The following is an 11,926-nucleotide window of genomic DNA, read 5'->3' on the forward strand; positions in this document are numbered from 1 at the left end:
TGATGTCAGGCTAACCAGTCTATAATTACCCGCTTTCTCTCTCCCTCCATTTTTAAAAAGTGGTATTACATTAGCTATCCTCCAGTCCATAGAACTGATCCAGAGTCGATAGACTGTTGGAAAATGATCACCAATGCATCCACTATTTCTAGGGCCACTTAGTCTGCATCCCAGAGTACTTAACTATCAGGCCCCGGGGATTTATCGGCCTTCAATCCCATCAATTTCCCTAACACAATTTCCCACCTAATAAGGATATCCTTCAGTTCCTCCTTCTCACTAGACCCTCGGTCCCCTAGTACTTCCAGAAGGTTATTTATGTCTTCCTTCATGAAGACAGAACAAACGTGTTTGCTCAGTTGGTCTGCCATTTCTTTGTTCCCCATTATAAATTCACCTGAATCCGACTGCAAGGGACCTACGTTTGTCTTCACTAATCTTTTTCTCTTCACATATCTATAGAAACTTTTGTAGTCAGTTTTGATGTTCCCGGCAAGCTTCTTCTCATACTCTATTTTCCCCCTCTTAATTAAACCCTTTGTTCTCCTCTGAATTCTAAATTTCTTCCAGTCCTCAGGTTTGCTGCTTTTTCTGGCCAATTTATATGCCTCTTCCTTGGATTTAACACTATCCTTAATTTCCCTTGTTAGCCATGATTGAGCCACCTTCACCATTTTATTTTTACTCCAGACAGGGATGTACACTTGCTGAAGTTCATAGAAACATAGAAACATAGAAAATAGGTGCAGGAGCAGGCCATTCAGCCCTTCTAGCCTGCACCGCCATTCAATGAGTTCATGGCTGAACATGAAACTTCAGTACCCCCTTCCTGCTTTCTCGCCATAACCCTTGATCCCCCGAGTAGTAAGGACTTCATCTAACTCCCTTTTGAATATATTTAGTGAATTGGCCTCAACTACTTTCTGTGGTAGAGAATTCCACAGGTTCACCACTCTCTGGGTGAAGAAGTTTCTCCTCATCTCGGTCCTAAATGGCTTACCCCTTATCCTCAGACTGTGACCCCTGGTTCTGGACTTCCCCAACATTGGGAACATTCTTTCTGCATCTAACCTGTCTAAACCCGTCAGAATTTTAAACGTTTCTATGAGGTCCCCTCTCATTCTTCTGAACTCCAGTGAATACAAGCCCAATTGATCCAATCTTTCTTGATAGGTCAGTCCCGCCATCCCGGGAATCAGTCTGGTGAACCTTCGCTGCACTCCCTCAATAGCAAGAATGTCCTTCCTCAAGTTAGGAGACCAAAACTGTACACAATACTCCAGGTGTGGCCTCACCAAGGCCCTGTACAACTGTAGCAACACCTCCCTGCCCCTGTATTCAAATCCCCTCGCTATGAAGGCCAACATGCCATTTGCTTTCTTAACCGCCTGCTGTACCTGCATGCCAACCTTCAATGACTGATGTACCATGACACCCAGGTCTCGTTGCACCTTCCCTTTTCCTAATCTGTCACCATTCAGATAATAGTCTGTCTCTCTGTTTTTACCACCAAAGTGGATAACCTCACATTTATCCACATTATACTTCATCTGCCATGCATTTGCCCACTCACCTAACCTATCCAAGTCACTCTGCAGCCTAATAGCATCCTCCTCGCAGCTCACACTGCCACCCAACTTAGTATCATCCGCAAATTTGGAGATACTGCATTTAATCCCCTCGTCTAAATCATTAATGTACAATGTAAACAGCTGGGGCCCCAGCACAGAACCTTGCGGCACTCCACTAGTCACTGCCTGCCATTCTGAAAAGTACCCGTTTACTCCTACTCTTTGCTTCCTGTCTGACAACCAGTTCTCAATCCACGTCAGCACACTACCCCCAATCCCATGTGCTTTAACTTTGCACATTAATCTCTTGTGTGGGACCTTGTCGAAAGCCTTCTGAAAGTCCAAATATACCACATCAACTGGTTCTCCTTTGTCCACTTTACTGGAAACATCCTCAAAAAATTCCAGAAGATTTGTCAAGCATGATTTCCCTTTCACAAATCCATGCTGACTTGGACCTATCATGTCACCATTTTCCAGATGCACTGCTATGACATCCTTAATAATTGATTCCATCATTTTACCCACTACTGAGGTCAGGCTGACCGGTCTATAATTCCCTGTTTTCTCTCTCCCTCCTTTTTTAAAAAGTGGGGTTACATTGGCTACCCTCCACTCCATAGGAACTGATCCAGAGTCAATGGAATGTTGGAAAATGACTGTCAATGCATCCGCTATTTCCAAGGCCATCTCCTTAAGTACTCTAGGATGCAGGCCATCAGGCCCTGGGGATTTATCTGCCTTCAATCCCATCAATTTCCCCAACACAATTTCCCGACTAATAAAGATTTCCCTCAGTTCCTCTTCCTTACTAGACCCTCTGACCCCTTTTATATCCGGAAGGTTGTTTGTATCCTCCTTAGTGAATACCGAACCAAAGTACTTGTTCAATTGATCCGCCATTTCTTTGTTCCCCGTTATGACTTCCCCTGATTCTGACTGCAGGGGACCTACGTTTGTCTTCACCAACCTTTTTCTCTTTACATACCTATAGAAACTTTTGCAATCCGCCTTAATGTTCCCTGCAAGCTTCTTCTCGTACTCCATTTTCCCTGTCCTAATCAAACCCTTTGTCCTCCTCTGCTGAGTTCTAAATTTCTCCCAGTCCCCAGGTTCGCTGCTATTTCTGGCCAATTTGTATGCCACTTCCTTGGCTTTAATACTATCCCTGATTTCCCTAGATAGCCACGGTTGAGCCACCTTCCCCTTTTTATTTTTACGCCAGACAGGAATGTACAATTGTTGTACTTCATCCATGCGGTCTCTAAATGTCTGCCATTGCCCATCCACAGTCAACCCCCTAAGTATCATTCGCCAATCTATCGTAGCCAATTCACGCCTCATACCTTCAAAGTTACCCTTCTTTAAGTTCTGGACCATGGTCTCTGAAATTACTGTTTCATTCTCCATCCTAATGCAGAATTCCACCATATTATGGTCACTCTTCCCCAAGGGGCCTCGCACAATGAGATTGCTAATTAATCCTCTCTCATTACACAACACCCAGTCTAAGATGGCCTCCCCCCTAGTTGGTTCCTCAACATATTGGTCTAGAAAACCATCCCTTATGCACTCCAGGAAATCCTCCTCCACCGTATTGCTTCCAGTTTGGCTAGCCCAATCTATGTGCATGTGATCTTTAAATGTTTGCCATTGCCTATCCACCGTCAACCCTTTAAGTATCATTTGCCAGTCAATTCTAGCCAATTCACACCTCAGCCCATCGAAGTTACCTTTCCTTAAGTTCAGGACCCTAGTTTTTGAATTAACTGTGTCACTCACCATCTTAATAAAGAATTCTACCATGTTTTTTTCACTCTTTCCCCCCCCCCCCCCCCCCCCAAGGGGCCTCGCACAACAAGATTGCTAATTAGTCCTTTCTCATTATACATCATCCAGTCTAGGATGGCCAGCTCCCTAGTTGGTTCCTCGACGTATTGGTCTAGAAAACCTCCTCCACCGCATTGCTACCAGTTTGGTTTGCCCAATCAATATGTAGATTAAAGTCACCCATAATAACTGCTGTACCTTTATTGCATGCATCCCTAATTTCTTGTTTAATGCTGTCCCCAACCTTAATACTACTATTTGGTGCTCTGTACACAACTCCCACTAGCGTTTTCTGCCCTTGGTATTCCATAGCTCCACCCATCCTGATTCCACATCATCCAAGCTAATGTCCTTTCTTACTAATGCATTAATTTCCACTTTAACCAGCAATGCCACCCTGCCTCCTTTTCCTTTCTGTCTAACCTTCCTAAATGTTGAATACCCCTGGATGTTGAGTTCCCAGCCTTGGTCACCCTGGAGCCATGTCTCCGTGATGCCAATTACAACATATCCCTTAGCTGCTATCTGCGCAGTTAATTTGTCCATCTTATTCCAAATATTCCTCGCATTGAGGCACAGAGCCTTCAGGCTTGTCTTTCTAACACACTTTGCCCCTTTTAGAATTTTGGTGTAATGTGACCCTTTTTGCTTTTTGCCTTAGGTTTCTCTGCCTTCCACTTTTACTTTTCTTCTTTCTATCTTTTGCATTCTACTTCCCTCTGTCTCCCTGCATAGGTTCCCATCCTCCTGCCATATTAGTTTAACTCCTCCCCAACAGCACTAGCAAACACTCCCCCTAGGACATTGGTTCCGGTCCTGCCCAGGTGCAGACCGTCCGGTTTGTACTGGTCCCACCTCCCCCAGAACCGGTCCCAATGTCCCAGAAATTTGAATCCCTCCCTTGTGTACCACTCCTCAAGCCATGTATTCATCTGAACTATCCTGCGATTCCTACTCTGACTAGCACGTGGCACTGGTAGTAATCCTGAAATTACTACTTTTGAGGTCCCACTTTTTAATTTAGCTCCTAGCTCCCTAAATTTGTCTTGTAGGACCTCATCCCATTTTTTTACCTATATCTTTGGTACCTATATGCACCACAACAACTGGCTGTTCACCCTCTCTTTTCAGAATGCCCTGCACCCGCTCAGAGACATCCTTGACTCTTGCACCAGGGAGGCAACATACCATCCTGGAGTCTCGGTTGCGGCCTCAGAAACGTCTTATCTATTCCCTTACAATTGAACCCCCTATCACTTTCGCTCTCCCACTCTTTTTCTTGCCCTCCTGTGCAGCAGAGCCACCCACGGTGCCATGAACTTGGCTGCTGCTGCTCTCCCCTGATTAGTCATCCCCCTCAACAGTACCCAAAGCGATGTATCTGTTTTGCAGGGGGATGACCGCAGGGGACCCCTGCACTACCCTCCTTGCACTGCTCTTCCTGTTCGTCATCCATTCCTTATCTGGCTGTGGACCCTTTACCTGCGGTGAGACCAACTCACTAAATGTGCTATTCACATCATTTTCAGCATTGTGGATGCTCCAGAGTTCATCCACCTGCAGCTCCAGTGCCGCAATGTGTCCCTGACTTCCCACATAGTGCAGGAGGAGCATAACATGTGTCCGAGCTGTCATGCCATGACTTAACCCTTAGATACACTTAAATTGGCAACAATAATGCTAAAGGTTACTTACTGATATAGAAAAGAAAAACTACTTGCCAATCACCAGCCATTCACTTACCCCCTTGGCTGTGACGTCACCTTTCGATTTCTTTCTACTTTTTTGCCTTCTCTCCCTGCTGCAGCTGCACCGGCCTCCTCCACGCACCCCGAACTTACCGCTCGAAGTCCCGCTGCCTCCGACGCTCACAGGCCTTTATAGGTCACTCTTCCACGCACCCCGAACTCCCTGCTCGAAGTCTCGGATGCTCTTCCTTCCACTTGGGACGGTCTTTGGCCAGGGACTCCCAAGTGTCGGTGGAGATGGTGCATTTTATCAAGGAGGCTTTGAGGGTGCCCTTGAATCATTTCAAATGTAGTCAGCTTTCAGCTCATAGATTCAAATGTAGAGCATTCAGCTCATTGAGCTCTTGCACTGACCTATGTGATTTTAACATTTACAGAAGCGAAGACTGGATCGGCAGCAGCACTCGAGGAAGGTTGGCGTTCGATATTATGAGACGCACAACGTGAAGAACAAGAATAAAAACAAAAACATCAATGCATCCAAATCACAGAAATTTAACAAAAAACGATCATTTTGAAATAAAAAGACTTGCTTCTTTTCAATAAAAGTAACATTTTTACACGTACTGAACTCTATATTTGATACTGTAATTGTTTTTTGGATGGTGGTGGTTGGTGACTGTGTGGCACTGTTCTTCAGTGCAATGCCCATTCCCCTCTGGTTGATCCCAAAAAATACACAATTTAAATGTTATGACAGTTGAAGCTGAGTGCCTGGCTGCAAACGTAATTCACAATTGCGATTTCTCGAAGCTGTCTGCCCCAAAAATGGGCTCAATTGGGTGAGATTCTCTTGCTGCAGAATGGAATCCAGAAAGGAAGTGGTCTTTTGAGGAGAAATAATGCCCGACGCGCTTAACTCGCACTTCCTGACGATTGGTCATGGAGAAGCTTTCAGCTCCGCTCTCCAAGGCTGAAAGGTAATTGTGAATACTCTGAAATGCTTCTGCTTTTAAAATGCAGAGCTGTTCATCGGATGTGATTTTGATCCATAATGGTTAATGTTGTCGTGGAATTTTTGTTTTAAAAGGGAAGTGTTAAATTCCGAAAGATTTTCGGGTTTTAGAATAATAATTATGTTCACCTGAACCATTGACCATCCGGACCCATTTCTAGGGGAAGCATCTTGACCTGGCAGGTCCAGTAATGGCTTCTTCAGACATCAGTGTAAAATATCTGAATATCATAGTGTGATTTTCTTTCAAGCCAAGAGTCATAATTTTATTGCATTTCACTGTTGATCCTTGTCCTTTTGAGAATTCCCTATCTGCAACAGAATGGGATCAATAAAATGAAAACTGTTTGTAAGCTGTAAACATTTTTTAAGTGTCCTTTTTGCATTCTGGTAATTTATCATTCAAGAATAATTTTGGTGACATTTACAACAGATTGATTATTTTTTTAGTCTAGAGGGAAGTTGTTTAAGTTCATTCAGATGAAACATGGTGGAAGCTTAGGGACTTTGAAAGGATAGGAATACTCTGTTTATAAAACTTACGGATGTAACAGACAAAAAAAACCTCCGGCTTCAATGCATTCAACGGTGACTAATAACATGCTTGATGGGTGCTGTATATGATTAGCATTTTCTTGAGGGAATTTGCCAAAATGAGCATTATTGAAGTGCATTACTCAGAACTGTTCAACTTAACCCATTAAAATGAGTAGGTGCCAAAATTTGGCCTTGATTTTTTTTTTGTCAATTTTAGGGCCTCTTTAATTCATTCCTTGCAATGATCTGTAGTCCCGAAGAGGCAGGTGGTCCATTCGAGCCATTTTCTCAAACTGGCCACTGGGGTGATTCATCCACCCAGTGTGAGCAGAGTCTGTTTGTCACTCGAAGCCTCCCTTGCACAATCTGAGAATTAGAACTTTACTGGTGGGGAGACTGCACTCCTGGTAGAGTAAATGAACTGCTTCAGAAAGGCTTCATGGAATTAAAGAAAAGTATTCATTGAACTGTTAGATTTTAACAAAAATAATTGTAAGTTGATGGCCGTTAATGGCAGGGATGCCTCTTTCAATCCGATTTCAACGTGTTAGGGATCGATGCGTTCCAAGGTATTGGACAAAATTACGTACCAGTACAGTACAATATAAAAACATGCCTAGTGTGTTGTGTCAGATGGACTCTGAGGGGGGGAGAAATTCAGCTGTTAACTTTTTAAATTTTGAAAATTTAGTGCCAGCCACAAAGGATTCTGAAGTTATAAATTGGGCTTTAGTGTCCCAGGAAGGAAGGGGCAGTAAATAAAGGACTAATGACCTCAGTGGGGTTCTACCACCAGAGCTACTGAATTTTAAGTGACTTGCATTCAGTAATCATCCTTCAATCCTTCACACTGGCTCATTCCAGCTCTTAAAGGGGAGGTGGTATTAATGTGCAGCTGCTCATTTCCATCATTCTTGGAATTGAAGCCGAACCGAGAGCAAGTGAAACAACTGCTCATGGCTGTGGCTGCTCCCGCTCCTAATCTAAATCCAAAGGAAAGAGCTCGTCGGTTTATAGCTTTTGCATTGGCGGCAGTGGAGCGAAGGAGGTTATTGCCCCAGATCGTCAGTGCAATGTGCAAGGAAGTGGCACAGGAGGTCTCAGCTAGCAGTGTCGTGGCAGGCAACTTGACAGTCATAAAAAAATTCAACGACCTCGGTTGGGAGGTCAAGATGAGTACATGCTTCAATAGGTCCTACATACCAGCATCTGAACCTTTGTGCACATTGTGCAAAGCACCAAACATTGGCACCTACTCAAACTCACATTCTCGTCTCACACCTTGCCTACATTCACAGCTGTTCAATGACAGCATCCATATCTCCCAGACACATAGCTGGACTCTGACTCACACACTTTCTTTTGCAGGCCAAGATGGCGCACAATAGAGGGAGCAGCAGGGGACAGGCGGGGATGAACCTCCACTGAAGCAGCTCTCAAACCTGGCAGATCAAGTGCTGCGACATTGGGCAGCAGATGGTGGGTGCCGTGGTCATCAGCAACATCGACACCGTTGGGGACAATAACGGTACCTTCATCCCTTCCTTTTCTCATCCCACTTCCCCCTCACACCAGAAGGTTTTATCACTTTCCAGCTCCTGAAACTCTGCATTCCTTACTCCATTCCAGCCCTCACCTTAACATGAGTCTTGTGCCTTTATGCTTTCAGATAATCAGCCAGCAGATGACCAACCTGTTCCTGAGCCCCCCACCACCACACCCCCACCCAATGAGAGTGAAGAAAGAGAAGAGGAGGACTCGAATGCTGTGTCACTGCATCTGTCACCCACAGGCACCATCTCAGAGACTGGCACTACGCGATCGTTGGAGGCAAGCTTAGTAGAGGGGTCTGCACTGGGTGATGCACCATGGACAAGCGGGCTGCAGTAAGGCCAAGGGGAAAGGTTAACTCGGGGCCAGCTCCCCGGAGGGAGAGTTCGCGCGCGAGTTCTGCACAGGACTCAGATGAAGACCTCAATGGTGTTCACAAAAACGGTGATGGCCAGGCACTCTCGACAGTGGTAAGGAGTGTGGAGGAGCCCGCCTCCAACATTGCACAGAGCTCTGCGCACACCATGGAGCCCATCAATGCCAGTCTGCAGACGATGGTGGATTCCCAGAGAGACTGTGGGTCCCAGACCTCATGACACATGTCATGGGCGATGTTGCAGCTTCCATTGCAGCACAGACAGAAGCAACGCAGCGTCTTAGTGCTGTAATGCAGACAATGTTGCTGGCATCAAAGCTCAGACTGCTCTCATGCAGTCTCAGCTAGATGCCACACAAGCTCTGCCTGCTGCCATTGTCGCTGGGTCCAACCAGTCGACCGGGATCTCCCGGTGTCACAGCAAGCCACCAATCTGTGCTCCAGCAGATTTTAGGGATGCTGAGGTCCTGCCCCAGTGGAGCAGCAACCTTCTGTCCTATATTAATGACTTGGATGAAGGGACTGAGTGTAATGTAGCCAAGATGATACAAAGGTGGGTTAGCAAATTGTGAGGTGGACACACAAAATCTGCAAAGGGATATAGACAGGCTAAGTGAGTGGGCAAAAATTTGGCAGATGGAGTATAATGTGGGAAAATGTGAGGTTATCCACTTTGGCAGAAATAATAGAAACGAATATTATAATTTAAATGGAGAAAAAGTGCAAAGTGCTGCAGTACAGAGAGACCGGGGGTCGGTCCTTGTGCAGGAAAACAAAAAGTTAGTATGCAGGTACAGCAAGTAATCAGGAAGGCAAATAGAATGTTGCCTTTATTACAAGGGAGATAGAGTATAAAAGCAGAGAAGTCCTGCTACAGGGTATTGGTGAGGCCACACCTGGAGTACTGCATACAGTTTTGGTCTCCGTATTTAAAGAAGGATATACTTGCATTGGAGGCTGTTCAGAGAAGGTTCACTTGGTTGATTCTGGAGATGAGGGGGTTGACTTATGAGGATAGGTTGAGCCTATACACATTGGAGTTCAGAAGAATAAGAGGTGATCTTATTGAAACTTATAAGATAATGAGGGGGCTCGACAAGGTGGATGCAGAGAGGATATTTCCACTCATGGGGAAACTAAAACGAGGGGACATAGTCTTAGAATAAGGGGCCGCTCATTTAAAACTGATATGAGGAGAAATGTCTTTTCGCAGAGGGTTGTAAATCTATGGAATTCTCTGCTCCGGAGGCTGGGTCATTGAATATATTTAAGGCGGAGATAGACAGATTTTTGAGTAATAAGGAAGTAAAGGGTTATGGGGAGCGGGCAGGGAAGTGGAGCTGAGTCCATGATTAGATCAGCCATGATCTTATTGAATGGCGGAGCAGGCTCGAGGGGCCAAATGGCTGACTTCTATTTCTTATGTTCTTATGTCCTCTCTCAGGTTGACAGTATACCTGATCCCACCAGTGCCACTCCGCCATTGCACTTGTCGCTGCCGGTCACCCAGACTGCCGATGCCCAGCCTGAGGTGGTGCAGTCGACAGCCGAGCCTTCCAGGCGCAAGGCTGGTCGTGGGCGTCCTGCAAGGCCATCTGTAGTCTCTGGTCCTGACACTCAGCAACCTTCCACCAGCCATGCTGCAGCCACTGGGGAGACACTATGTAGGAGCGGTAGAATAGGTAGCGATAGTGTTAAGAGAGGATATATGGTTTTGCACAATGGTGAATAATAAATGTAATTGTTGGTTATATATCTGGTTAATGTTTTCGGATAAAATTTTAATTGGAATGTTGCATATTTGCTGCTGTCTCTCATTTAGGGATGGCTGGACTGACATATGAGGAGAGACTGGATCTACTGGGCCTTTATACACTGGAGTTTAGAAGGATAAGAGGGGATCTCATAGAAACATATAAGATTCTGACTGGACTGGACAGGCTAGATGCAGGAAGAATGTTCCCGATGTTGGGGAAGTCCAGAACCAGGGGACACAGTCTTAGGATAAGGGGTAGGCCATTTAGGACTGAGATGAGGAGAAACTTCTTCACTCAGAGAGTTGTTAACCTGTGGAATTCCCTGATGCAGAGAGTTGTTGATGCCAGTTCATTGGATATATTTAAGAGGGAGTTAGATATGGTTCTTACATATCAAGGGGTATGGAATGGGATCAAGGGGTATGGAAAGAAAGCAGGAAAGGGGTACTGAGCTGAATTATCAGCCATGATCTTAGTGAATGGTGGTGCAGGCTCGAAGGGCTGAATGGCCTACTCCTTCACCTATTTTCTGTTTCTATTTCAGTTTTGGGGCTGTGGTATGGAATGAGAAATTGATGTAATCGATCAAAATACCTGTCTGCCCATGTGAAACTAAGAAGGAAACATTATTGGCCAACTAAAAGTAAACCGGATGCTGGTGTCTTTAAATAGCGCTCCTCCAGCCGACATCCGACTGAAACCCGACTGCTGAAGCTGTCGTCGTCAGTGCCAGGTGCTAAACCAGGGGGCAAGGGACAATCTTTGTTTCGGGATACTGCACACAATATGATGCCACCAGCATCGCCGGGTGCAGCAGAGCGAGGCGCTACGTGTTGCCACCACTGCAAAAGCCCTGCTGAATTTAGAGGGAGGCGCTGTTCTCACTGTACCCAGTCACAAACTCATTTGCAAGGTAGCCCAATTTCTCCCCCTTAATCTCTTCCGTCTTGCAGAATTGCCTTTCTTCTCAGAAATGTAAAACAAATTTCCAAATATGCTTACTGTATCTGCTCTTGCAGAGATGAATGTAGTGCAACCACTCGAAAAACTCCAATTACACAGAATCTGAACCCAATGGTCTGGCAAAACCACCAGTTTAAATGTGTGATGAGATTATTAATGATTATTGACCATATTGTGTGAGGTATTTAGCACCATTTGGAGACTTGGTAGTGCTGTGTATGGATAAACTAAATAGCAATAGTATATTGCAGGTTTATCAACACGTTAAAGGGAAAGCAGTAAATGTTTCACTCTTAGATGCAGTTAATCTGTTCATTTCTACCAATTCCATGTAATTTCAGATTGACAATATTTGCAGTTATTTTTTCACCTCTCCCAGCAGTGTGTGTGGAGCTCACTACAATGCCTTCCACTTACAGGTATTTTTTTTCCACAAAAAGAAAGACTTGTATTTATATGGCATCTTTCACGCCCAAAGTGCTTTACAGCCAATGAAGTATTTTTGAAGTGTAGTCATGGTTGTAATGTAGGAAATTCAGTTAATATATTGGAAGTAAAGCCTCTGTTCCATCGTCATCATAGGCAGTCCCTCGGAATCGAGGAAGACTTGTTTCCACTCTTAGCATGAGTTCTTAGGT

At 45.0% G+C, this 11,926-nt stretch overlaps 1 protein-coding gene across 1 annotated transcript in view; it reads left to right on the forward strand.

The window, feature by feature from the left end:
• Positions 1 to 6,465, forward strand: part of gnl2 (G protein nucleolar 2) — a 44,605-nt gene extending 38,140 nt beyond the window's left edge. Inside the window, exon 16 of the mRNA XM_070899205.1 lies at positions 5,527 to 6,465. Coding sequence (XP_070755306.1) covers positions 5,527 to 5,667 — 141 coding nt within the window. The 3' untranslated portion in view covers positions 5,668 to 6,465. The remainder of the gene's footprint in view (positions 1 to 5,526) is intronic.
• Positions 6,466 to 11,926: the final 5,461 nt, after the last annotated feature.

Source organism: Pristiophorus japonicus, chromosome 14, assembly GCF_044704955.1.
Source record: "Pristiophorus japonicus isolate sPriJap1 chromosome 14, sPriJap1.hap1, whole genome shotgun sequence".
NCBI lineage: Eukaryota > Metazoa > Chordata > Chondrichthyes > Pristiophoridae > Pristiophorus > Pristiophorus japonicus.